The sequence below is a fragment of the Equus asinus genome, chromosome 8 (genome assembly GCF_041296235.1).
Source record: "Equus asinus isolate D_3611 breed Donkey chromosome 8, EquAss-T2T_v2, whole genome shotgun sequence".
NCBI lineage: Eukaryota > Metazoa > Chordata > Mammalia > Perissodactyla > Equidae > Equus > Equus asinus.
The window spans coordinates 97,931,924-97,958,120 of record NC_091797.1 but is presented as its reverse complement, the minus strand read 5'-3'; the positions used below and the strand labels follow the sequence as shown (position 1 = coordinate 97,958,120).

General features: G+C 55.3%; 1 protein-coding gene, 1 long non-coding RNA gene and 1 pseudogene across 2 annotated transcripts; 2 read left to right on the top strand and 1 right to left on the bottom strand.

The window, feature by feature from the left end:
* Positions 1 to 146: 146 nt before the first annotated feature.
* LOC139045958 (uncharacterized) lies at positions 147 to 5,089 on the top strand. Its single transcript, XR_011505494.1, has 3 exons — positions 147 to 598; positions 2,409 to 2,527; positions 3,899 to 5,089. It is a non-coding gene; the product is annotated as an uncharacterized lncRNA (long non-coding RNA).
* Positions 5,090 to 8,721: 3,632 nt separating this feature from the next.
* On the bottom strand, positions 8,722 to 15,282 carry LOC106826193 (leucine-rich repeat-containing protein 74B-like). Its single transcript, XM_044775099.2, has 6 exons — positions 15,224 to 15,282; positions 14,367 to 14,506; positions 13,823 to 13,954; positions 12,732 to 12,938; positions 9,827 to 9,936; positions 8,722 to 8,841 (listed from the first exon to the last, which is right to left on the bottom strand). The coding sequence occupies exons 1-6, from the start codon at positions 15,280 to 15,282 to the stop codon at positions 8,722 to 8,724; spliced, it is 768 nt and encodes a 255-aa protein (XP_044631034.2).
* Positions 15,281 to 23,501, top strand: LOC106826194 (P2X purinoceptor 6-like; annotated as a pseudogene).
* Positions 23,502 to 26,197: the final 2,696 nt, after the last annotated feature.

Genomic DNA, 26,197 nt, shown 5'->3' with positions numbered 1-26,197 from the left:
TTCATAAAATGAAAAATAGAATACATGTATGGCATATACCGAAAATAGGAAATACATGTCAGTTATTAAATTATTTCAGTTACATATATGGCTTTATTTATGTAAGTGTGTGCTGGACCATGATATACACTGTCCTTCTTGCTATGGGATGCTCTGAAAGCCACTGCTCTTAAACCACAGTAAACTGAGCAACAGAAGGGTCCATGTGCCAGATGGAGAGGCCCACACGAGATCACCCACCCTTTCTGTCCTGCACACGCACAGCGATGACTCCTCAATGACAGGCTGGAATCTCTCTCTGACAGCCTCCCACCTTGTTGCCTTGTCTTTTTAGATTGACAGCCAGGCAGCATCTGTATTTAAAAGAACTTCCCCCATTTCTTAGAACTGCATGTGAGACTGAGAATTCGGGTGGTGGCTTCCGAGATATTTATAGCTCTGCCATCAGCTTAGAAGTTGTTCCATCTTTCAAATCTTTCTTCTGCCTGCTCAACCTAGAGCAACCCTTTTCAGCAGGAATGTCGGGATCTTGTGGCCTCTGCCTTTTCTGTCATTCCCAGTCTAGCAGAGCAATGTCAGCATGAACCTGTGGCCACGAGTGAGTCTCACCCTGTAATTTCCAGGAAGGGTATGGTTTATATCATGTGGAAGGAGTTTATACTCACTTAATGTGGTGCGTAGGCAATTATGCTATCCTCTAAGAGTAAGATCTGTAATTTTTCTCTAACAACTGCCTTGCATCATTTTTTTTAAGATAAACTTTGTAAGTTTTTGAAATTAAGAAAATTACTATATATGAAGAGTAGACAAGGAAAGTAGGGTATGTGTTTTCAGTAAGAGAAGGTATGAAGAATGAAGATGCATTTTTGTTAAAGGAAAATTAGAAAGTGATTTTTTCCTAAAATAAATGATTGTTCAAAAATAAGAAAGAAAAAGAACAAAACCTGCATAGACATAGAAAGCTGCAGAAGGTTTATGAAAAAGGAATCTTTAAGAAGAAATTGTGTTGTGTGGTCAAGCTGGGTAAGATTAAAAAGAATTTATTTAAAAATGAATTTTAATATCAAAAGTACACTGGTACAAAATTAGAATTTGGTTTTTCTCTTTATTAAGGGACAAAGTCTTCTCAGATTATTGGTCTGCTCTTAATAAGAAATTGTAAACAATGTTTCTTTATCTTTAATGTAATCTGCCTAGGTAACAGAAATTCTGTGTTTTATCTTTATCAAGTCTTTCATTACATAGAAAAGCTGGGTTTTGCTCAGAACTATGTAACTCTCTCTGTTGCCCTTTAAAATCTCTTTGTCACTTTGGTTAAATAGATAATGAAGTATTGTTTCATAAAAATCTGTGATTTTTTTGATCAAATGTTTTAAAACGTTTTTGATATTTTTCGACAAAGTTCCCCCAAATCAAATTCTAAATAAAGTCTTTTTTTGACCTAGAGATAGTAAACTAATTAGACTTATTTGACATGTTAAATTACATGGGAAGCATTGTCAAAAAAGGAATAACAGCCTTTTTTATGTTATGTCTTTATAAGTACAAGTTATAAGTGTTCCAGAAATTATGTGAAATTCCTGGAAGTCTACTGTGTCCTGGAATAAAATGCTGTCTGTCATGAAAATTGAGGCTCACAGTAAATATCAGGAAAGCACCGTAGCTGACTTTCCTGCAAAGGCAGCAACAACAGAGTCTATAAAGGTTGTGACACGTGTGGATGAAGTCCATTCTGCTTCTTTTGCAAAAAAAAAAAATGGCCTCTCACTGCCAGACTTTTGCCATCCTGATGTCCTTGTAACACAGCAACAGTCTGCTCCTGACTCAGGGAAATTAAGGAGGGTGAACAATGGCTGTAAATTCAACAAACAGTCAGGACAATGGAAAACCCAAGACGGCTGCTGGCTCTTGCCAGCTCTCTGGAAAAACCCATTTTTCAGTGTTTACGTTCCTTCACCAACATTAGGAAAAACTATTCTGTCCCAGAGGCCTCAGAACTTCTTCCTCGGGGTCCTTTGAGCACCTGCAGCTGGACTTCATTCAGCTGCCACTTCCTGTGGCTCATCAATATGTTCTTGTTGCTGTCTGTGGTTTCAGGATGGGTTAAAGCCTTTCCCTTCCCACAAAGCTGATGCCCTCACAATGGCAGACAAACTGCTAGAACACATGCTTCCCACTTTGGAGGTACCTTCCACAATCCCCAGTGATCGCAGCACCTGCTTCACTGGGCAAATCATACGAACCTTAATGCAAACCTTTCAAACTTGGAATTTCACTGTTCTGATCATCCTCAGTCATCAGGCAAAGTCGAGAAAACTAATGGAAAAACTGGATTTAAGCAGAAGAAATAGTAAATTACCTGGGACTACATGAGCTGAGAAAGATGGTCTAATGTTTTATTTTTCCAGATTTAAAGAAATCTTTTCTCTTAAGCCATCGACAGTTTGGTAGGACATGCCTTTGTGAACAAAGATGAAACATTTATCTTTTCTCCCTGTCTGATCCCTCCAGAATTCAGAAACTCTCAGTGAGTATTCTTATTTTCACTAGTATAAATAATCAGGCCAAGTTTTAATATAAACAAGTTAGTTTTACTGTGATTATCTTTGACCAAAAAAAATTTGAGGATATTTGTAGAGAGGAAAATTCTGTTTGCATCCTTGTAAACATTAGATTCTGGTCTTGTTAATTATCTTGAGGTTCAGTATATACTGTGGACTGGACTCCCCTGGCCTAAGGTATTGCCTTCGGCCTTGCTGACTGTTGGCAGTCCCCTCTTTGGAAAACATGGAATAACTCCACATGCGACAGTCACCAGCAGATCAGTGTCTGTTGCTGTACAACCTTCTGCTGCTCCCCTGTTGTCTTATGTGAGTGTGACCAGCTGCTGTGAGTCTCTACTGTCTTATTCTCAGCCCATCATCAACAGGTTAAAGATGCTTTCCTGGATCCCAATTTAAAGGATCCTGTTGGTCACAGTCTAGAGCCTGGTGACTGGATATTCTGGAAGCATCATCAGAGGACAGCCCTCAGCCCCATTGGAAAGGACCTTACCAAGTGCCCCTGACCACTGACATTGCCACAGAACTAGAAGACATTGTATTCTAGGTGTCCCCTTTTGGGCACACCTTCCACCTACAGAGAACCATGGGCTTTTGAATGTCTAGACAGCTGGCATACGGCAGGATAATTCCTTTAGGATATCATAATATTCCTTTTCAAGTTCTTGTTAAAGGAGAAACCCAACCATAATCTTGTATGTCTAGGTGAGACTTAGAGACCACATTTTACACCCCATCTACTCTCCATTGATTACCATTGCCAAAGGCTTTGTCCCTTGCGTTGATGTTGTCCATGGTGACAAGTTGATAAAAAGTTTATCCCTAAAACCATAGCTACACTGGCAAATTCTACCACTTGAGCCTTAGTTCAACAACAACAATTCCTGATCCCCTAGTCAGGGTCATATTAGGTAATTGAATGGCATTCAGTTATCTCCTTGCAGAACAGAGTGGCATCTGTGTTGTAGCCAACACCCCCTTTTGTACCTGCATCAACTCTTCTGGTGACATTGAGTTAGAACTTGGAAAAATAATAAAAATAGCACAGGGTGTCTCCAGTTCAATGTCTTTTAATGACACCCACTTGTTCCCTGTCGATGTTTTCATCTGGCCTCTTGGTGTAGGTGCTTGGATGAGATAGGGACTTCAGATATTGTTTATGATGATTATTAGAATTGTGCTATGTGTGCTTGTATTTAAGCTTCTTATGCTACTACTGCCTCAGATCTGCTCCAAGTTATACTAATGATTATCGTCCTGATTTGTATGATCTTTGTCACCTTCATGCTATGAATGACTTGCATTTCTCAATGCTGTGTGTCTGTCTCTACCTCCAGAATAATGATTGCTCAGCAATTTGAAATGATCAACCAATCTTTCAACTCCGAAGGACTTGATGCTTTTCCAGATAGAGACCGTGCCTAAGACTCATTCCTCACCACCTCCTTGTTGCTCAGATGTGGCCAGAGCCTCTGACTGTGTTACTCCTATGATGATTGAGCACGTGGCTTCCCCCAACAAGTGACATGACTTCCCAGAAAAGAACATTTCTAGCAATGAGGGCAATATCATTATATCAAACAGTTGGTCCGAGATGCTTTCTGCTGCAAGATCTTGATCAGAAGGGGAAATGTGGACAGTGAGAACAAAATGGAGTAACATACACCAAGGATTCTAAAATGGAGCTGGGAGGCCATTAAGGAAATGGGGCTCAGACAGGCATGCCACATCTCTACCAGAGGGAAGGTAACTTTTGAGCTGTGCTTCTCTGTTGTCATCTTGACCTTCTTTCAAGAAATACGCTCACTCTCAAAGATAAGATCTTCCTGCCTTAGAGATGGCCTTAGCAAGTGATCACATATAGCCAAGATGTAATAGTTGTTGCCAGCGCCAATCACAAATTTTGCAAAATGACCTGTGTAATTTTTCTCTTTTTGCCTTTATAAACCCTTATGTCCTTGTTTTCCTCAGAACACGTTTTGGGTTTCTGCCTGGATCTGTGTCCCCTGAGTTATAATTCTAACTGCCCAGATAAATATCTGCTATTTGAAATGTGGATTTTTCCTCAGTTGATATCTCATACTTCTGGAGGCCAGGAGTCCCAGATCCAGGTTCGGGAAGACTGATTTCTGGTGAGGCCTCTCCTCCTGGCCCACAGAGGGCTGCCTTCTTGCTGTGCTCACATGGGCGAGGGGGAGAGAGCAAGCTTTCTGGTGTTTCTTCTGATAAGGATACTAATCTTCTTGGGTCAGGGCCCACCCTCATGACCTCATTTAAACTTAATTACTTCCTGTATCCAAATAGAGTCACATTGGGGTAGGGCTTCAAGATATGAATTTTCTGGGGATAAAATTCAGTCTGTAGCACCCTCCTTCCTCAGGGCTCCAACCATGCCATACACATGACTGAATTGTAGCCTGTATCACGTTGTGTTGTTAAGTACTATTTATTTTTCTGATTCTAAAATAATACATACTTAGTGTAGAAAGTGTGGAAAATGCAGAAAAATAGGAAGAAAATAAAATATATAAACACAATCTAGAGATAAATATTAATACGCTGGGGGATTTTTGGTCTTTTTTCTGTGGATATACATTCATATACTTTTTTGACTGAATTTGGATAAAAAAATATGGGTTCTTTTTGGTAACAGCTTTAGATATAATTCACATACCATACAATTCACCCATGAGTGAATTCACCAAACGAGAGAGAGCAGAGGATGGCCCAGGTTAGTGCAGGGACCATGGGGGCTGAGGAGGGTACAGGTGTCTGTGTCATCATGAAGGCCAGCTCCCTAGGACTACACCAAGTTGACACGGGGGCTCAGTACACACTCAGATGGTAACAAGGCACAGTGAGGTCCAGAACCTTCCATGTGGAAGTTGAAGTGGCCGATGGAAGATGAGGAAGCCACACTCCACAGTCATTTAGGGACAGACGCTGGTGGGGACGGGCTGAAGGCTGGCAGCAACTCTGTTCTGTGATCCACTCTGTGGGCAGCAGTCTTTATGCAAAGCCCTGGAAGAGTGACCTTCACTGAGCTGGCGAGGTCATCAAACTCTCTGCTCACCTGGACATCCTCAGGAGAGACCCAGGACCAGGCGGCACATTGTCACTTTCTGAGAACTTGACTTCTTTTACTAACACAGGGTGTCGAAGAAGCTCCTTAGGACAGCTTCTCTCCTCTGGATGACAATGTCATTACTCCGCAAACTATTAAAATAGAGAAGGGCAGGGGCTCAGGGGGCTTCTGGAGACTGGTTACATAGGTCTGTGCACTTTGTGAAAATTCACCAGGCTCTGCCCTTAATCCATGTGCACTTTGCAGCATAAATGTTGTTCCTCAACAGGAAATGAAAACCACAGAGGTTGGGGAAAGAGAACCAGCACTGAGTCTATCTCTGCACAGGCCCTTTCCGTGGGTCTGTCATCTCATCCTGTCTCACAGTGACCCTGGCTGGAAGGTACTAGCCCCGTTTCACACAGACACAAGGCTGAGTCCTGGGAAGGGTTTTACATGAACCGTACATCGTATTGAACAAGCATGTACTGTTGCAGGACAATTTCACGTATTCCGTTTGTGTTAGACTGATGGAGTCCAGTGCTGAGCGGCCTTCTCAGAGTAGAGGGACGTGGTCAAGGCAAGCTCATCTCTGGCTGTGGAGCCGCAGAGATGAGGCAGGGAGAAGGGAGAAGGAAATGAGGACGTTCGATACCAGGTGTCCCGAGCCTGAGGGTTGGAGCTGTGAAGACAGGTCTCTGGAGAGGCTTTGACTCAGGTCTGGACTGAAGTGAATCAGGGTTGGAATAAGCAGTGATTTGGGACTAGACTTTCTTTTAATAATTCGTATTTGGAGATTCTCTCCTCAGTGTTTAACTGCCTCAGAAAAGAATGACATTTTTCTACATTAAAAAGGCAAAGTTGAGTGACAGGGGTCCTGATCTCCCTCACAGCCACACAGTGACTCTTCCAGGACCAGGATCCCCCTGCAGGCAGTGCGGGCAGAGGAGGGGCGGCCTTGCAAGTGCTGGACCTGCAAATCCAAACATCAGTGAACAGAGAGCATCGTGCCCCTGAGCCAGCTATTCTCTCTCAGCCAGCGAAGAACCCAGGCAGGGGTCCGAGGAGAGGCCAGAGCGGCACCCCAGTCAGAGCAGGAGTGGGGCCGGAGGGGCGTCAGGACCCACATTCAGGCCTGGGCTGGAACGCGGACTCGGCCACACCACACATCTGGGCAGGACACTCTAGGTGTCCAATCCCCACTCCCTCCCTTAAATGATGCCTCACAGGGCTGCTGGGAGGACCGAGGTGGGGTTTAGGAAAAGCTCTCACAGCAGTTCCTGGGCAGACACTGGGTCCCCCTGCACAGACTGGAGGACACCAAAGCGGACACCTGAGAAACACATGCATGATGCTGAGAGCAGCTGAGCCTAGGGAGGCCGGGAGAGCAGCGTGAGAGGGAAGCAGGGATTCCTCATCTCTGCTGACATGGCCGAGGACGGCCCCACCGCCTCCACTCAGAAGTGTCTCCATGGGACAGAATGCCCTGGGTGAGGCTGCAGGGCCAGGAGAGAGGAAGGGGGTGGATGCTGGCTGAGGCCCACCCAATGCCTGGTTCTGTACAGGGAACAGAGACCGAGACACACAAGACACACTCCTGCCCATAAAGGGATCACCCATTGTGGGGAGGAGAGGAAAAGGAACATCACAAAAATGCAGTGTGATGCGTGCAAGGAGAGAGTGTGCACCAGCTCTCCTGGGGGTAAAGGTCACATGGGGATAGAGCCCCTGAGCTGAGCCTCTCAGGTGAGGTGAGCAGAGCTGGGCATTTCAGCAAGAAGAGCAGCAGGAGCAAGGCAGAGGGAGAAACTGCCCCGTGTGCACGGAGACTTCCAGGCAGCTTGGAGGGAGAGGATGGATTTCAGAGCGGGAGGGAAAAGGGAGGCTGGCAGAGCCCAGATCCTGAGGGCGTGCTGTGAATGACACACTGCTAAGCCTGGATTCATCCAGAGGGGCGCTGCTGACGGGTTTAAAGCAGGAGGGACATGGGCACGTTTCTGGGGTAGAAAGATCACCTGGGAACAGGTGGGCAGGAAGCACCAGAGAGGAGGAGGTAGCAGGAGCACAGGCCTAGAGGAGGGGAGTGAGAAGGAGGAGCAGGCAGCCTGAGCTCTCTGCAGGAGGTGCGATGGAGGAGGGAGATGTGGGAAAGAGGGGGACAAGCGCTGGGCCCAGCTTCTGATGGGAAAGAGGCCCCCCTGCCATGAGGCAGCCCTTAGAGGGAGATGATGCCTCCAGGTCAGACTCCCAGAATCCCATGTCCCTGTGGGCCATGTCGGGGGCCGTCTAGCAGGTTGCCAGAAATGGGGATCCAGAGCTTAAGAGAGAGGCCTGGGTTCCAGCGAACGGCAGCAGAGGGGTGAGCCTCAGGCTGGGGACGGGGTGCTGCAGGGGGCGCCTCTGCCTGTTGAGGGACCTGAGAACCAGACAGGGCTGGATCCCCTGGAGCTGGTTGTAGTGTCCTCTGAGCACATGCTGTTGGCACAGTGGTCCTTGTGGACCTGCTCCACCCTCCATTGCACCCTCCCTTCTCTGTCTCCTCCTCAGCCCTGCTCAGCCCCTCCTCCCCCAGTGGAGACCCTGGAGGAAGGAACCCCTGCTCTGCACACAAGGGCTCAGGTAGGTCTGAACCTGGGTCCAGCAGGGCCAGAGGAAGAGCAGGGGAGAAGGTAAAGGGGAAGCGAGGGTGCCCTGGCCATCAAGCAGAGCTTGCAGCCCCTGCCCTGGTTCCCTGCTGAGACCTAGGACCCTGCTTTGGCCTGGAGGAGCAGCCCACACACAGCAGGCCCCCAGCAGCCATGAGCTGAGCAGAGCATGTGAGCACCCGCCCTGCACCAGGTTCTCTGCTTCACACACACGTGTGCAATTCCCAGCCCCCACCTGTGCAGTGGAAATCACGAGCCCCAATGTTCAAATGATGAACTCGAGTGAGAAGGACGGAGCTGGGCGCTCTCAGATTGTGGCTCAGGCCCCATCATAGGTAGACCGAGGTAAGTTTGGGACTTAAAGTAGTGAACAGCAGCAAGATTACAGAGCCCCTGGTCCTGGGGTGGCTATGGTCCCAGAGACTGTGGCATGGAGGACACCCCATGCCCCTCACCTCATGCTGAGTTCCTCCAACACGTTGTTGATTTTAAGTGCCTCACTCACCTCGGAGGCTCCAGAATGTCCAAGGCCATTGAAGGAGCTGTCCAGGACTCTCAGGAAGATGTTTGCCTGGAACGCAAAAGAAAGAAGCCATGGGACCACATGTGATGGTGGAGAAAGTCAGGGGCCACAGTCTCAGAACCCAGGAGACCCGAGGTCCAAAGACTATGTACCATGTGTTGAAGGACAGAGTCCAGGTTAGTCTGTGGCTTGGATGGTGGTGACCATAGAGCTGCACCCCTGGAAGCCCAGCAGACAGAGAGGCATAGATGTGAATGACCCTTAGGCCTGGGGGCTGACTCACAGCAGCAGGCCCCAGAGACACAGTGATCAAGCCCCAAACCCACTTTGGGGCCTCTCAAGGGCAGAGACTCTGAGGCATGCAGCAGCCCAGGGGCCCAGGGCGGCTCCAGTGATGGGCTGTGGGAGCTATGATGGGGAGAAGGGTGGAGCTAGGGGATGTTCTGGGAAGACAGAGCCTGACCTGCCACCTTGTGGGCAGGAGCCCAGGTCAGCCCCTGTCACAGGGCAAGGCAGCGGCTGCCCTTCCTTGAGGAGGACCACACAGGGAGCTGGCACCAGGTGCACTTCAGGCATCTCGTGACACCCTGACAGGGGCTGGAGCCACCCGTTCCCAAGGACTACAAGCCACCACATCCAAGGGAGTAAGTGGGCTGTTTGAAAGTGTGCTGGGACCCAAGGGTGCCAGGGCATCATCTCGGGAAGCATCTGCGTATGCCCAACAGTGAGCATGTGTCACCAGACTGCACCATGTCCCCACCAGCCAAGTGTCTGTGATGTCTGGGGAAGGTGTGTGACAGTCAGCTTTGCACCCCTCAGTGAGTGATGAGAGAGTGGGCACAGGGGAGAGGACATTGTTGTCATCAAGTGGAGCTGTCACTAAGTGGAACTTAAGTCACTTAACGAAATATTCTTGAAGCTCTGCTTAAAAGATCCAAGGTTCACTTCTGAAGTGCTGCAAAATGGGGACTGGCACCTGGGAGACCTGCTCCCAAAAGACAGGCCAGAGGGGCTGAGGGGTGGGGCCTCATACCTCCAGTCCCCTGGCAAAGGCCATGGCTCCTGGGCCTCGAACATGACTCCAGCTCATTTCTAGCTCAGTGAGTCCTGTGTTTTCTGCCAGGGCTGGTCCAAGTGCCCACCCTTCAGAAACACCAAGAGAGACCTTCTTATTCACTGTTTACTCCTTCAGAAAATGATGCTGATGCCCGCTGTGTGCCAGGGTCTCTGCTGGGAATGAGGGTCATGGAGTTGAACCCAACATGGGCCTGCCATGCCCTGAAGGATTTCACATTTAATGGAGGAGATATAAATACAAAGTAGTGGGATGTGAGCTATTCTAGACTTCAAAGAGGGAGGCATGGGAACAGAGTGGGGGCTAACCCTGCCTGGGGGGTCAGGAAAGTGAGGACAGAGGAGATAACCATGAAGACTGAGAGAGTCCTTATGCACGTGTGCACATAGAGTGGAGAGAAGGCACAGGAAAGAGCAAGTGTGTGGAGGCTGAGGGAGCACAGGGCACTTGTGGAAATGCAGGTGGCAGGTGGGGGGAAGCCAGTGAAATGAGGGAGGAGCGATGGGAACTTGAAAGATGCTGAGAACATTGAATGCTAGGATAAGGGCCTTGGGCAGCACCCTATCAGTGGTGAGGAGACAGAGAGGGCTTTAAGAAATGACAAGACTGGACTCCTTAGCGGTGGGAGTATAGGATGGAGTAGGTTGGGCAGGAACAGAAACAAGAGGCCAGGGGACTGTTGGGAGGCTTTTGCTCTAGCCTATAGTCAAGAAGTGACAAGGCCAGTGCAGCTGTGGTGGAGAGGAGGCAGGGGTGGTAGAGAAAGGAAAGTGGGGGCCATGTGAGGTTAAGAAACCCTGGGAGATATCCAGCATGTAAAATGGGCAGAAGCCCCACCCACCCACCCACACTGCTCCCCACTCTGTCAGCACTCAACCAGTCTGCCCTGCATCCAGTTCTCAAAAGTGCCGGAAACAGCATGCCCCCAGGTTGTTTCCGTGTGTGGAACTGTTGACCCCTTTCTTCACCTGGCTAACAGCTCCTCATGCTTCTCACCTGGGGTCACAGTGTCAGGAAGCCTTGCCCGCCTGGCTGGTCTGGGCAGCGTCGGGTCCCATGCCCACTGTGCTTCCCTCTTCCCAGTCTCTGGCCATCAGACCTCTCTGCCTGGCCAGTCTCTCCCATCAGCCCAGGGGCCCTCAGAGACCTGAATTTCACCCCCTCCATTCCATGGTTCCCGCACCCAGCACAGGTCTGGGAAGGCTGGTCTGAAGAAACGCACAGAGGAAAAGAGATGCGCTGACTGGGCAGAGCGCTCAGCCAGCCCGCGGGGCCCGACGCGCCTGGGAGGCACTTTCAGCACCGCGGAGAGCTCCCTGCAGGAGGCGCGGCCCCCGCGCGGCCTCCCTGAGAACAGCGCGTAGACTCCAGGCCCAGAGCCGGGTCTGAGCCCCAGGCTCCCAGATGCGCGGACTTCCCCTTCCTCAGACCCTTCCAGGCTGGGAGGAGAGGACCGTGGTCTCCCACTGTGTAGGGAAGCCCCTTCCTTGCTGAGCAGCTGGAGGGTGAGAAAGTTCTTCTACAGGCAGGAGTCGGCCTTCTGTGGTTCCCAGGCTTGGTCTTGGTGACCCCTGCAGCCACCTTATGTGGCAGGTGCCACAATCGCCATGGAGTCAGGTGGGGAGACTGGACCCAAGCTGTTTCACCTCCAGGAGTCGGGCCCACCCACAGAGCCCCACCTGGGGAAACAAAATGGCCCTGCGGAGTCTGTCCTTCTCCAGCCTGAAGACTGCCCCTCCCGTATTTGTGCAGGCTTCACAGGCCTCAGCCTCCAGCCCCTCCCTCCTGGCCGCCTCTCTGGTGCCTGCCCTCTGACCACGCAGCCCACAGGGACACCTGGACTTGGTTTGTGGAAAGTCTGAAATGAGCTTCTCTTGCGTAATTTCACTGACTTCCCACGGCAACTTTCTTAGAAGGTAAACTGGCTCTCTGGCAGTCAGATCCTAGTGCTGATTCCCACAGGCCAAAGCTGGTGCCACCCTACATGCTCTAAGCATTTTGAGACAGAGCAGAGACTCCCAGACTTTCTCAATCAGACAAATCTCCTGGGATACCTGCTAAAATGCGGGTGCATGGGCATCTCCCTGAGTCTATACTCCTAACCCATGGTCCCAGGTGATTTTTATATTTGACTGGAGTTGTTGAGGACAGGCAGGTAGACAGTATGTACCTTGCAAAGCAGACAGCCCATGCAAAGGCCCTGGGGCATGAAACTGGTGAAATCAAGGAATCCTACTGATGTCTTCCACAGACTCAGAATAAAATCTTCATGCCTTTTGCCATGATTTGTGGCCCTGCAGCCCCCTGTGGCCTCTCCACCCCACAGCCTGGCCACTCTCCCCTGGCCCGATAGCCCAGTCACACTGGTGTCCGTCAGTCTGAGAAACAGGCCTGTGTGTTCACTGTTCCTCTGCTTGAAATGCACTCCCTCTGGCCCTCCTATGGCTGATTCCTCCCCAACCTGCACATTTCAGCTTCAATGTCACCTCCTCACAGAGGCCACCCTGGCCACCCCTCTAAGCAGGGATCCCCATTCTTCTCTGGAATCACGTCCTGTTTGTCCCTTGTAGCACCAATAATTATGGAGAATGACCTTGTTAGTGTGTGTTCCCTGAGGCCAGGGCCTCTGTTTTGTTCATGCTGGGTGCCTAGTGGCTAAGTCAGCCCCCAGCACAGGCAGCGGTGGGCAATGACACATCCAGGGAGGAGTAAGAGTTCTGTGTGGAAGGAGTGGGCAAGGGGCAGGCTGAGGTGGGACGTGGGGAGAGGGGCCAGAGCACGGATGCTCAGAGTGGTCCTGCCAACCTCCACCCACTCCTGCCCCAGGAAGACGGGCCCCACTGTGGCCCAGGCCAGATAGAACCTGATTGGTCACTCAGCTGGCTGTAGCTCAGGTCCAGGGGTTTCAGGCCCATGTGGGCCAGCAGGAGTTCAGCAAGGTACTGGGCCGCCTGCTCCTCCAGGCCGTTCCCTGCCAGCTGTACCCTCTGCATGGCTGGGGTCACTGTGAGGGCAGCACACACAGCCTGGGCACCCACCACTCCCGGCTGGTTCTCCGACAGGTCCACATCTGGGGGCTGGCACCACTCCCCAGTCAGTGGGACCCAAGTCAGACACTGCCCTCCTCCACCTTCCTCCAGCCCCCAAACTGCAGGCCTGAGGCAGTGGGAGGGGCTTTGCAGGGGGACTGTCCTGGGGTTGCATGGCCATTCTGCTACCCATCGGCTGGATACCTCACCCCACCCCGTGTGTCCACGAGCTTCTTTGTCAAGGGGTTAAGGCCACCTCCTTTGTGGTGCCGAGGAGGATGCTGGGATGGAGGTGCAGCCACCCTGTTGATGGCTCGTGCCTGGCAGCAATATAACCCCCACCGGAGCCCCCACTGCCACATCTCTGGGGACTGGCAGTGACAGCCCAAGGGGCCATGCATGGAGCACGTACACGGGCAGACACTCTGCTGAGCATTTAATGCTCATCACAACCCCGAGGGCTGAGTGGCATTGTTGGGTCCGTTTCACAGATTGGAGACTGAGGCTCGGCGAGGTTGAGCTGCTGGCCCAGGGTCACACTGCTCTTCTGTGGCAGAGATGGCATTTGGATCCAGTCCCACCAACTCCCACCCAGCCCTCCCTCCTCTCACACTGCCAGCCCCATCTCTCTGTGTGGAAGGACCCTCCCACCCTGCATTCAGGCACTGGGAGGCCACCACATGCAGGAGGCACTGGCCAGCAGAGGAGGGGGCTGGAGGGGTGGGGCGGGTGAAGGAGGGAGTGTCATCCAGCATTGGTTGCAGCACAGAGGGTCTAACTCCACCCCCCCCATCCTGTGCTGAGGCCCCTCCCTCAGCAACCCCAGCAGGTCCAGGGGGAGAAGGCCTGGCTGTGGGGGTCCCACACCCCGCAGGAAAGGGAGGACTCAAGTCTGCCTACCTGTCCCAGGCTGGGCACCTCCTACAGATGCTGCTGCTTCTGCTCAGGACACCTGCTAGGACCTGTGCACCAGCCCCGCACAGCCCAGTGTCCGAAAGCTCCAGCCACTTGACACAGCGATTGGAGGTCAGCATGGAAGCCAGAGCCCGGGCCCCCTTGGACAGAGAGGGGCCTGAGGGCCTGATCCTCCCCAGGGCTGAGGGTCCCGCACATAGCTGCTGACTACCCTGGCTCCTGTTCCCAGGGCTCCGCCCACTTGATGCCCTCCACCTGGAAGGCCCTCCCCTTCCTACAGGCCCAGGGGATGCCTGCTTCTCCATCTAGGCTCCACCAGACCTCCTGGAGCCTTCCCTGACACCCCAGTGCATTAGGGGGGCTCCCCAACCCCTAGAGTGATCTCCGTCACAGCCTGGATCCCATCTGCCACCCAGATGTGAGGGATGGGACATACCCGGCACAGAGCAAGGCTGGGGAATGTGTGGGATGGGCTCAGGGAGGGCCACTCCCATGGCTGCTGCCTCCCAGGTCCTATGCTCCAAGCCTGGCCCAGTGTCCCTCCAGGGGTAGCTGGGGCCCCAGGCCATGGTGCCACAGGTTCAGCTCTGGGGCACTTCCCTGGCACAGAAACCAGGAGGCAGGCATGACGCTGTGGGCCTGGGGAGACCTCAGGGAGAGGGTGTCCTTGAGGAGCACTCCAAGCCCACGGTGCCTGATAGGAGACAGGGGCTAAGTGTGGCTGCCTCCCCAGGCACCGCCGCCTGCCTCCTCCCCTGCATCTGTCACTCCCCAGCCTGTTTCCCCTCTAGAGGCATTTCTTCCTGTGCCAGTAGCCACTCCTGCCCCATATACAGATGGGGACACCGAGGCTCAGAGAAAGCAAGTCCTTTCCTCAAAGTCACACAGCTAGAAGTAGCTGATCCCAGCAGAGCCAGACTTAGGACCTGCCTGTCTGACAGCAAAGTGCACATTATGTCTTTTCTATTGCATTGCAGACCACGTATGTTTCATGAACATTTTATAGGGCACAACACTGAAATAATTCTAAGTTCTATGCAATCATTAGTTTACTTTCTCCCATGGGTTCTGAAAACCCAGCCGCAATCCTATTTCAGGAAGGGGTGGTGCACCCTTCCTTAGACTGTTTGGCTGGGTTTTTGCATTTTAACCTCATTCTGGAAGTGTGTTCTGATGGTGGAACAACTGATGCTGCCAAGAGCATTTCCGGGAGGGCACGGGGCCGGAGTGGCCGCCGGCTGCCCTGCAGGTGTCCCACGGAGGGATGTACTCTCTGCTGGACATGCATCCCCTGCCCCCTCCACAAGTGCCTAGAAGCCCCCAAGGTGAGAGACAGACCTGAACCCCTTGACCGGGCACCTGCTGTCTGAAGGTTGGAGTCCAAACCCGGGTCCAAAGTCTCCTCGGCCACCAGGATCCCTTCTTCCTGAAGCTTTCCTTGGCCCCTCCTCTGGGCTCTGCCATCACCATGGCACCCTCTCAAAGTACCTATAACCCTGTCACCCCTGAGGAAGTGAGGCGAAAGGGCAGGGGAGAGGGGCTGCTCCTGTCTGTGCCCCAGGGCCGAGCAGAGGGAGGTTGGGAAGGAAGGGAGGCCCAGGGCAACTGGGGGTTGAGGCTGAGCCCAGGGCTGGGGTGGGGCTGGATCCTGCCCCCAGTGGAAGTGTCCTTTTAATGGCTGCTGGCCTGGCCTGGGACCCTGCTTTGCCTCCTATTCAGCTGAGGCTGCAGCTGCTGTGCTGACTCCTGCTCCCAGCAGCCAGCAGGAGCTGAGAGCAGGGGCTCCCCATGGACCAGGACAGGCTGGGGTCTTCTGGATTACAAAATTGAGAAGTAAGGGATGACCAGGAAGTGGCGGGTGGACGCCCTGCAGAGGCTGCTGCAGCTCGGGGTCCTGGTCTGCATGGTGGGTGAGAGAATGGCTCCTGGGTGGGTTGGCTGGAGGGACCCTGACTGGTCCTGCTGGGCTGAGGGTTGGGGGTCTGACTCTTCAGGGGCCGGGCTGGTGGTGGTGGAGGGGGCATGTTGGAACAGGGGAGGGGCAGAAGGAAGGCTCTCTGTCTCTCTAGAGGCCAGCAGGGACAAGAGCGAGCCATATGCTTGTGTCCCCCTGTGTGGCCACTTACCTCCTTTCCTGGGCCTTGTCCCCAGCCACGTGTTGGGCTCTGGGTGCAGAGCAGGATGGTCTTGCCCTTCCCAGGAGGCCCCGGAAGGGCAGGAGGTAGTCCCTGACCCCTGTGAGAGCTGCAGCCCTGAGGTCCCTGAGAAAGGCCACCAGCTGTGCCGGGTCAGGGGAGCCTTTGAGGAGGAGATGGTGTGGCTGGGGCAGGGGAGGGGGACGGCTGGTGAGGGAGGAGGTGGGCAGCTCAGTCTGAGCACATGGCTCTCCGATGTGTGGCTGCAATGTCTGGTCTGTGCAGGGTGTTTGGGTGGAAATGAGGCTGGAGAAGAGGCAGGGCCTGAAGGCTGTGCTGGGAGCCTATAGGATGTGTAGGGGCTGAGTGGGTGGGGCCAGCTCTACTGCTGGTCACCCTGTGCAGTGGATGTGCCACACTGCCCATCGCCTCCTCCCAAGGTGGGCCCTCCTTGCCAAAAAAGGCTACCAGGAGCACTCCCTGGATCCTCAGGTTTCTGTCATCATGAAACTCAAAGGGGTTTCTGTGACCCAGAAAAGGAACTGGGACATGATGACTTCGTGAAGCCACCACAAGTGGGTGTGTGGGTGCTGCTGCCAGGCGCTCACACCTCTGACCCCACCCCTGCAGCGAGTGTGTGCAAGAGGGGATGTGATGCCAGAGGGGGTGCTGGCGCTGTCACAGGGCCAGGCTCAGGAAGGGCCTGAACGAGGAGTGGTCCTGGACAGGTTTTCAGGGATGTGTAAGAGGTTTCCAGGTGGACAGGGGGAGGAGTCAGGGAGCCGGGCCAGAGGGACTGCATTTACAAAGGGGAATCTGGAAGAATGGAGGGTCTGAGGGCTCCAGCCTTGAACTAGAGGGAGGGGTGGGGGCAGGGGGCAGGGCCTGGAGCTCCTGAATGCTCCCTCCCTGCCCTTTGTCCTGTGGGCTGGCTCCCCCTCTGCTCACCCCACGCTGCCTTCCGGGCCTCCTCCCTCCACCCAGATCTTCCACAGCCCCCATTTCCTCTGTTCTGCTGATGCCCACACTGTACCCCAGGGACACCTGCCCCAGCATAGCCACCTCCTGGTGCACACCCGCCTTGTCCAAAGGAACCCTCTCCCTCTCCCCAGGGGGTCCTCTTTTCATCCAGTGAGGCCATGATGTCCCCAGGGCCAACGCTGGACCTGGCTTGACACCTCCCCCTCCCTCCCTCCCATCCATTCCATCTGTGACAGTTTCCCTGCTGCCTCCGTTGTCCCTGTGGTCTTCCTGTGGGTCCCAGGTGAGCTCATGCAGCAGCCAGGCTGAACTTTCACAGGTGACACCATCAGACCTGCCAGCCATTGCTTGCCACCCTTGGAGGCTCCCTTCCGTGATGGTGGCCACCTAGTCCCTGCAGATCCTGACCGCTGCCCCCAGCTGCCCTCTGCCCAGCCCTCCCCTCCCTTCCTGCATGTGCGTCCCCCTACACGTGCAGAGCTGTCATGGGCAGCACATGGTGCCAACCACCCTTCCCCACAGCCCCTGCCTTTTCCCAGGCAGAGCTCACCACCTGCTCCCCTGGCCCCCAGTCATGCATGCAATGAGGGGTCCACCTCCCCACTAGCCTGGGTGGGCACCCGGCCCCATTTAGCTCTGGATCCTCAGTGCCTAGAGCAGTAGGTTCATGGAGAATTCTGGTTGAGCAAATGAGAGTAATAAAGAAAAATACTTGCCCCAAAGAGGCAGACAGGGGCTCAGAAATGGCTGGAAACCCAGCCAGCCTCCTGTCTCAGCCTCAACTTGCCTCACTGGAGGCACAGGGTTGTCCTGGGGCACAGGATCAATGACTCGATGGGACAGGACCCCTTCCCTCCCAAACCCAGATGCCAGCCTCTGGCCTCTCCCATCGAGGAACCAAGCAGGGCCAACCTTGACCCCTGCCTTCCAGGGAGAGAATGTGCTCTTCTTGGTGACCAATTTCCTTGTGACACCAGAACGAGCTCAGAGCAGATGCCCAGAGGTCAGGCTGCCTGGGAGCCTCTCAGTGGGTCCCTGGTTCCTCCACCAGCCCTGGGTCACAGCCGTGTCCCCCCTTCTCCTTCCCAGGTGCTTGAGGCTCAGCATGTGCTGCTGTAGCCCAGGCTCTGAGCTGAGACCTTTGCTGAGTCATTTCATTTCATCTCACAAGCTCCCTGCCTGGCAGGAATTACTGCAGGCCCCATTTAAGAGGAGAAGACTGAGGCTCAGCCAGGCTGAGTCACTGACCCAAGGCCTCCAGTGTGTCGGGGTCGGGAGTCTGCACCTCAGAGCAGTCTGCTTCCAGATCCTTCCACTGCTGTTCTCTGTGTGTTTCCAGGCCCCTCCCACCCTGGCTCCTCCTCTGGGCACTCTCCAGGTTGTCAGTGTAACCCCCAGAACTGGGCACAATGCTTAGGTGGGCTCTGTTAGCAAGAACCAAGCTGGAAGATCACCTCCCCTTCTCTATGCCTAGCCTCTGTTAATGTGTCCCAGGGCAGCTTCCATTTTTTTTGGCAAACATAGCACATTCCTTATGCGGAGCACAGGGTCACTTATGATCTCTGGATATTTTTCTCGACAAGTGTGGTCAAGCTAGAGTGGGCCACCCTCTTCTTGCTTGTTCATGTGGAAACGCAGACTCTTCCTCCAAATCCCACCTTTTCCTCTCACCTGGGGACGTCCCAGGTGCCTAGTGACTCTCACAGATCACACTCGCTGTCCTCCCCAGCTGTGGATATTTTTCCCAATATTTTTATTTCCATAAAATATGTGTAATGTAAAATTTACCATCTTAACCACTTTTACATGCTCAGTTGCCCAGTTGTGGATTTTGTGTGAACAGTTGGGACCCAGACCCAGCCCTGGAAGCCTACTTCCACAGCGATATCTTTCTGACCAACACTGAATCACTTGCTGGGCTGGAGGGTAACTGTGTGGCCCCTGTCCCCTGAGTCCTGGTCATTGGTCCCACCACAGTGGCTGGGGTGCCACATGTCCCTGGTTGGCCCGTCCACAATGAGGTGAGGCACGTGCACAGAGGATGTGCTGACGTTCAGAAACACACACAATGTCCTTCCCTTTCTAAATGTTCAGAGACGTCTGGTTAATGTTCGGTTTGTAGACTGTCCTGAAATTGTGCTGGGGCCATGGCTGTGTGTTTTCTGGAATCCGTGTGATCCTCTTTGCTCCTCTCTGGGCTTCTGGCCCTTCCCTCAAAACTGCTGGGGCTGGGTAATCCACCAGATCTGACAAGCCGGCTTCCTGAGAATAGCAGAGTTCCTGCCAGCTCCTCTCAGGGGCCTGGTCGTCTGGTCCCTCCCAGCACATGCACTGTGTCCTTGTAGTGTCACAGCCTCCAGCGAACACCTGTCAAACCTTTCCCAGACCAGGCTTGCAAAACTCCACTGTCCCCACCTCACAGAGCTCCTGCATTGACAGCGCAGCTAAGGCGGCCGGTCCTACGATGGGGACAGAAGCTACAGCTGGGAGACCCAGGGAGGCACGTCAGGTGACCCGGGGCATTGGGAAGGGTTTCTTGCAGGGTGTGAGGCTGGAGGGGGATCTTGAGGATGTCCAGGCAGAGGGGGCTACGTGGACAAAGGCCCTGAGCTGTGTGAGATGAGGCCCCTTGGAGGCTCCCTGCACTGAGTGGGGTTGTCCCTAGGTTTGGACTGGACCAGGAAGGGTGTCCTCCTGGATCACAGGGCCTGTGAGCTCATCTCAGGAGCTGAAGTGGATCCAGCAGCAGCGGAGCCACAGACGGGCCCAGGGGAGGGGCAGGCGACCGTCTGTGCATTGGGATGGACCACGTGGGCTGCTGGAGGGAGGTGGATGAGGGCAGAGGTGGGGCCCGTGCTGGTCACCATGGGGTCTGATTGGAGGAGATGGTGGCCCAGCCCGGGTGGAGAGGAGGGGCAGACTAAGGACATAGGTAGGGACAGCAAGGCAGAGAAGGTGGCCCCATGCTGTCCCTGCCCACTTCTCACAGTCCCACCCCAACAAAGTCCCAGCATCTCCTTTGGCTTCTCCCCAGCCCTTCCTGCCACCCTGGTGCTGTGTTCCTCCTGCTGCCCCTGAGCCAGGGGCCCTGGACAGCGGCATCCACCCACCGCCTGGCAGAGCCATATCTGTGCCAGTGCCCAATGCTTGAGGGCACTTCCTCTCCGGGGTCTGGGACTCCCAGAGAGCTCAGCCCCGCCCCCTTCTGGCTGATGCCCAGAACTCTGTGACCCTGTGCAGGCACTGACGTCCCTATTTACAGTGGAACAAGCCAGGAAGGGACTGGCCTGTGGTCCCTTGGCCAGTGTGTGGGGTCCCACTTCCCTAGAGGCTCTGAGGAGGGTCCCGCCCTTTGTGTGCCACACCCAGCACATCCACCCTGGCCTGGCTCACCCTCCCAGAGTCCCACCACCTTCCCTATTCTGTCATCTGAATTGGACCAGAGGAGCTGGGCCTGGAGGAGTCACTTCTGCTCCCCCAGGGACAGAGCTGTCAGGAGGGAAAGAGTCTCGCTCTCCCTTGGGAGACAGCGCTGCATCCCTATCTGGCTGGGGGGCTGTTCGCCCTCCCCCTCTGACCACCTCCTTTTATCTGCACCCTCCAGGTTTCCCATGTGCCCCAAACTCAGGGATCTTGGGGGCTAAGCAGGGGAGGGTCGTGTCCCCGTGGACTGCAGGGCTGGGTCACTCAGGGGAGACACCTCCTGGGCCTGGACAGCTCTGCTCTCTCACCACCTCAGCCCCTCCATCTCACTGGGGACCTGCTGGGTGACAAGGACTGTCCTGAAGGGGAGACGGGGATGCACAGCCATGGTCACTGTGGGCCTGTCTTCCAGCGCCTCCACTGGGATGGGGGTTCAGGGGGCTGGGCTGGGACCCTGGGTGGCTCCCTCATCCAGGCCTGGTGGTGCCTCTGCATCTCTTCTTTCTGCCAGCAGCCCCCTGTCCACTCCCGTCCCAGGCCCTGTGGGGATTGCAGGCCTGGACTTTGTCTTGCGTTTTCAAGGCACAAAAATGTGCCAGTGTGTGGTCTTCAATGGGACCCACAGGACATGAGATCTGGAGCTGGTGCCCCATGGAGAGTGAAACTGAGTCTGTGTAAGTGTCGGACACCCAGGACAGGGTCGCAGGACCAGCAGAGCCTGCCCTTACCTCCCCCACCTGCAGGAAGCCCCTGCTGGTCCAGGCTGAGTCCTTCACGCTGTTCATCAAAAACACTGTCACCTTCAGCAAGTTCAACTTCTCCAAGTGAGCATGGTGGGTCCTGGCTGGCCCCAGATCCTCCTTGTCCCCTCCTGGCCTGACTCCTCAGCCCCACCCCCTCTCAGGTCCACTGCCTTGGAGACCTGGGACACCACCTATTTCAACTGCTAACACTATAACCCACGCTTCAGCCTCTGCTGTCCTGTATTCTGCATCAGGGACCTCGTGGCCACAGGTGGAGGGGTCTTTGAGGACCTGGCATTGCTGGTGGGCTCATGGGGGGCAGGGTTCTCAGAGGGCTCAAGGGCTCGCGTGCTGGCAGAGCAGTGATGCGCTGTGTGCAGGGCGGTGCTGTGGCATCCGCTGGGATTGTGACCTGGATGTCGGGGGCTCAGACTCCCAGCCCCATGACTCCTTCCAGCTGCAGGAGAGGAGCTCCAACTTCAGGTGTGGCCCCACTGCCCACCCGCTGCTCCTCAGCCAGGTCCTCCCCAACCTGTCCTCCTGTGGCAGCCGGGACAGACCACAGCCTGACCCATCCCTCTGGACACTCTGCTGTGTGTGTGAGGGGGTCCCAGGGCAGGAGGGGTCTCAGCTCCAGGTCCCCCAGCACAGGCTCCATCCAGCCTCCCTCCTGAGCCCTTTGGCCTCCACCCCATCTGTCCCCACACCCTGCTGCAGCTGGGACCCCTCACCCCAGCCCCTCCTCCACTCCGCCCTGCCTCCAGCACCTCCCTCCACGGCACCAGGGCTTTCTTTTTACTTTTCCCTTAAGGTTTTATCCAAAAATTACAAGAATCTCCAGAAAACTTCAAGGATCAGTACCGTGAAAACCCATTATAGCCTTCATCTGGATTCTCCAGGTTTTTTGTTTTGTTTTTTTGTTTTTTAACATTCTGCCCTGTTTCCTTTCTCTCTCCCTCTGTAAAGAACCGGGTATGTTTAGATGGATTTCACAGCAAACTGTTGCAAAGTAAGTGGCAGATATCTGGACACTCACCCCTCTCAACGCTGTCTTGAGAATGAGGACCTTCCCTGGGTGATCGCTGTCCTCTTGTTACACTCAGGGAATGTAACATTGGCAGATAAATTGAATGTTTAGATTTCCCCAGCTGTGCCAATAATAGTTCTCAGTCTTTTTATTTTCCAATCCAGGATTCACTCAAGGCACTTACATTGTAAGTACTGTCATGTCTTTGTCTCCTAAGCAGACCTGTCTCATCCTTCTGCCACTTTGTGTCACCTTGTCACCCTCATGCATACATGCACACAGCCACCAGGCATGGAGGTGACGTCCTGTGACACTGGCCGCTGGACCCTCCTGGCCTTGCTTCACTGGCCTCCCCAGTCCTTTGCAACCATCTGGGGCTGGACCCGCCCACGCCCTGCTCCCCTCACCTCTGCGCTCTCCCCGCCCTCTGTCTCTGCCTAGAGCTCCTTCCTGAGCCCTGGGAATCCAGCCTGAGGGGCTCCCAGCAAGAAGTCTTCCCTGGTTCCTGGGGGAGAGTGAGTGCCCCTCTCTGGACACCACAGGCCCGGGCCTGCCCCACCTCCCCCCCACACTGCCAGTGTCTGTTTAGGGACCCTTCTGTCCCCATCCCCAGCAGGCAGGGAGCTTGTGAGAGGCAGGTCCCAGCTTGCTTGTCCCCTGTGTCCTCAGCACTGATAAAGGGCTGAGACCCAGGACTCAGGCTGGGGTGGATGGAGTCAGTGGATGAGTAAGATGAGGCCTGTGAGGGCCAGGCCACCCAGGTGTGGGCAGAGCAGCCACTGGACTCTCTCCTGCCCCAGGACAGCCGGTCACTGGTGGGAGATTTCAGGGATGGAGGCCCAGAGCCTGCTCAGCTCTACGGGATCCGCTTCAACATCCTCGTCACTGGGCAGGTAGGGGTCAGGCTGGGGTAGGTGGGGGCAGGCAGTGGTGAGGGGCAGGAGAGGGGGACAGCCACAGGCAGACAGGCTCAGCCTAGGTCTCTCTCAGGCAGGGAAGTTCGGGCTCATCCCCACAACCCTCACTCTGGGGTCTGGAGAGGCTGGGTTGGGTGTGGTGAGTCTGGCCAACATGGCTCCCTCTGGCTGCAGGCAAGCACGTGCCCCTCGGGTGACCACCAGAGCCCTTTGTGCTGACAGTGAGTCTCTGGGTGAGGGTTGGGGAGGCAGTGGGATGGCAGGTTGGGACCAGGCCATGGGTCTGCCCTGCCTCTCCCAGATCACCCCCTTCTGTGACCTGCTGCTGTTGTACGTGGATGGAGAAGCCCATTTCTACTGGAGGACCAAGCATGAGGAGGGGGCTGTGGGCCTGCCTGACCCTGGGCTACACTTTGGAGAATGGTGGCTGGAGCCCCATCCTGCTGTCCTCATCTGCAGGTAAAATCCTGAAAGGGGACTGCCAGCCCTGAGCAGACAGGTGGCTTCCCCACCCCCACGTGCAGCTGCCCAAGTGCCTTAGAGGGGGCCCAGCACCTGTCCCCACTGCTGCTGCTGGGAGATGGACACCATCACCAGACGGGCCTGGCACCACTCGCTGGCCCATTCCTGAGACCTGTAGCCTTTCTCTGCTGGTTGGGGGTTGAGGGATGGGGATTGGGGGCTAGCAAGAGTGGGGACCCAAACTTGGGGCTTCATGGATGAAGCCATGGTAGGACCAGGGCAGGGGTGGGGGGAGAATTCCACCCTTCAGCTCCCAGGCAGACTGTCCTTCCCCCAGCTCCAGCCTCGGCAGGTGCTACCTGGGGACCACAGAAGCCAGTTTCGTGTACAGACTGCAAGGAACAGACGCAGGGCCCTGGTCCAGTGGGGCTCCGGCTGGGGTTGGGGCTGGAGACGCTCTCCCAGACTCCGTCTCCAGCATTCCCAGCAGCTCCCCGCTCTCCAGTTGTCCACCACACTGGCTGTGGTCGCCTCCGGCCCTGCCTGGCTACCAGCCCTCCTCCCCCTGCCAGCACCCCCCTCACGGGGAGAGCCCCTGCCCTCTCAGCTGCCCTGCACTGGGGTCTGTGCAGCCAGATTCCAAGGCCAGAGAGAAGGCAGCCTGGCAGGAGGAGCTGTGGCAGCTGCTCTGTGCTGGGTTCCCAGGGCAGGGCCCTTCCCAGCTCTAAGCCTCATCCATGGAGTGAGGAGTGTGGGGGGCAGATGATCTGACCCCCTAGGAACCCAGGCAAGGGCATGGGCATGTCTTGGGCCCCTACCTGCTCAGCTGATGAGCATCAGCCCCTTCCTGGTTGTAGCCCTGGGGCTGTGGAGGGGTGGGATGGGGAAGGGGAGAGGCTGAGCAGGTGGGTATGGGGTCCTTTGGGACCTTTCATCTGTCTCCTTGGTGACACCAGCCCAATGCCCTGGAATGTGCCTACCAGGCTTCCTGGGAGCCATGGGGTTGGGTCTGTATATTTGGACACATGTCACTGCTGCCCAAAGTCACAGCTAAGAACATGTCTGGGCAGCTGCCCACTCAGCCTGAGGCAACTGTATGAGGACCATGCTCTGACCTAGACCCCAGGTGGAGTTCAGGGGCTGGAGAGAATGTCCCTAACAGAGGACATGGAGCCCCCAGCAGGCTGGCCTGGTTCAGGCTCTGGAATCCTCCTGGGAGCCTGAGGCCTTCCTGCTGGAGAATTTCCCCGTGTCCCGGTCCCACGGTCAGGAGGGGAGGGATGGGGCTGCAGGAGCCAAGCCCTCTCTGGGTCCCAGGGAGGGGCAGGGTTTGGTGTACCTACCCCAGGGAGACAAGGGGCTGCCTCCTCATGGGTCCCTGGTGAGCTTGGCCATGCTGGCAGCTTGCTGTTGGAGTGACTTGGGCCAGGCTGGGTGGGGGAGGCCTGGGGCTCAGGCTGGGCAGCATCTGGAATCATCTGGCACCTGGAGCCTCAGCAAAGCCTTGGGGTCCCTGCTGCCTCTCACCCCCAGGGCAGTGTCCATGGAGGTGGGTTCAGAAGGGCTAGGGTGAGAGATCATGGCCCTGAGGCCTTGTTCTTGGAGTGGGGTCATGTGTCCCTGGTTGTCCTTGGGGCCCAGACAAAGTGATGTTGAGGCTGCAGAGAGTCGATGAGTAAAGCTGCCAAAGCCAGCAGCTTCCTGTGTGGTCCTCACAGACAGGAACCAGGAGGGGGAGGCGTCTATGGTAAACAGAGCATGGCCTTGGGGAGACCACGGCGGGTGCAGGGTGGGCCTGGGGACCCCCAAGCCTGGGGCTCCACAGCCACCAGGTGGGCTGGAGGTCCCTGGAGCAGGTCCAGGTGCCTGTGCACCAACTTGCCTGCGTGTGTCCCATCCTAAGCCTTTGTCACAAAGCCCTGAGGGGGCGGCAGGGAGAGAGGCTGCTGGAAGCTGTGGGCAGCCCTGGGCTGGGAAACAGCTGCTGCCTCAGTCTGCACATGGGTGCACACCCAGGGAACCATGTGGGCCATGTGGGCATGTGCCTGAGAGATGCGTGTGCCCGGGCAGGGGGGCCTCTCCATCCCGGGCAGGCGGACATGCCCTGGTCTCTGGGAGCCCTGGGAAACTGAGGGAAACCCGGAACTGCACTGCCCTTTCTAGGCGGCCTCCTTGGAGTCCAGGCTCTGCTCTCTGGACGTGACCCTGAGGGGACATGAGGGGAGCCTGGCCCTGCCCTGTCAGGGACCCCTCTAAGCCTGGTGTGTATAGCTCCCCTCTGAGCTGAGCAGAGGGCACTGGCCTGAGTGCAGGACCCCAGGACCTAGGCCTGGATGTGTCCCTGACTCAGGACTGTCCCAGTGCTGGTGCCTCCCCCTTACACAACCTGAGCCACTTTGCTCTGGATTGGGAACAATCATCTGGTTCCTGGGGGGCAGGTGAGGACTCTGTGCCAAAAGGAACACCACAGTGGACATGCCAGCAGGCCACTTGGCTGCCTGAGCAGTTATTACTGTGGGTCCCTGGGACTCAAGTCTCCTCCCTGCCTGCCCTACTCCACCTGCCCAGGTAGCTGGAGTTGGTCATAAACCGGAAGGTGCTAAGCAGAGTCTACCACACCAGCGCTGGCCATGGCCCACTCCCGAAGACTCAAAGCTCGGCACCTGGGCTGAGGTCCTCAGGACCTGAGGACCCCCC

Excerpts from the sequence above, each read along its gene's own strand:
- LOC106826193 (XM_044775099.2), bottom strand. The coding sequence starts at position 15,282 with ATGGTGATGGCAGAGCCCAGAGGAGGGGCCAAGGAAAGCTTCAGGAAG. Across the intron at positions 12,939-13,822 it reads GAGCAGAAGCAGCAGCATCT|ATGTGGACCTGTCGGAGAAC; the intron begins GTAGGAGGTGCC and ends GCCAGCCCCCAG. Across the intron at positions 8,842-9,826 it reads CCTTTGCCAGGGGACTGGAG|GCAAACATCTTCCTGAGAGT; the intron begins GTATGAGGCCCC and ends TTTGCGTTCCAG.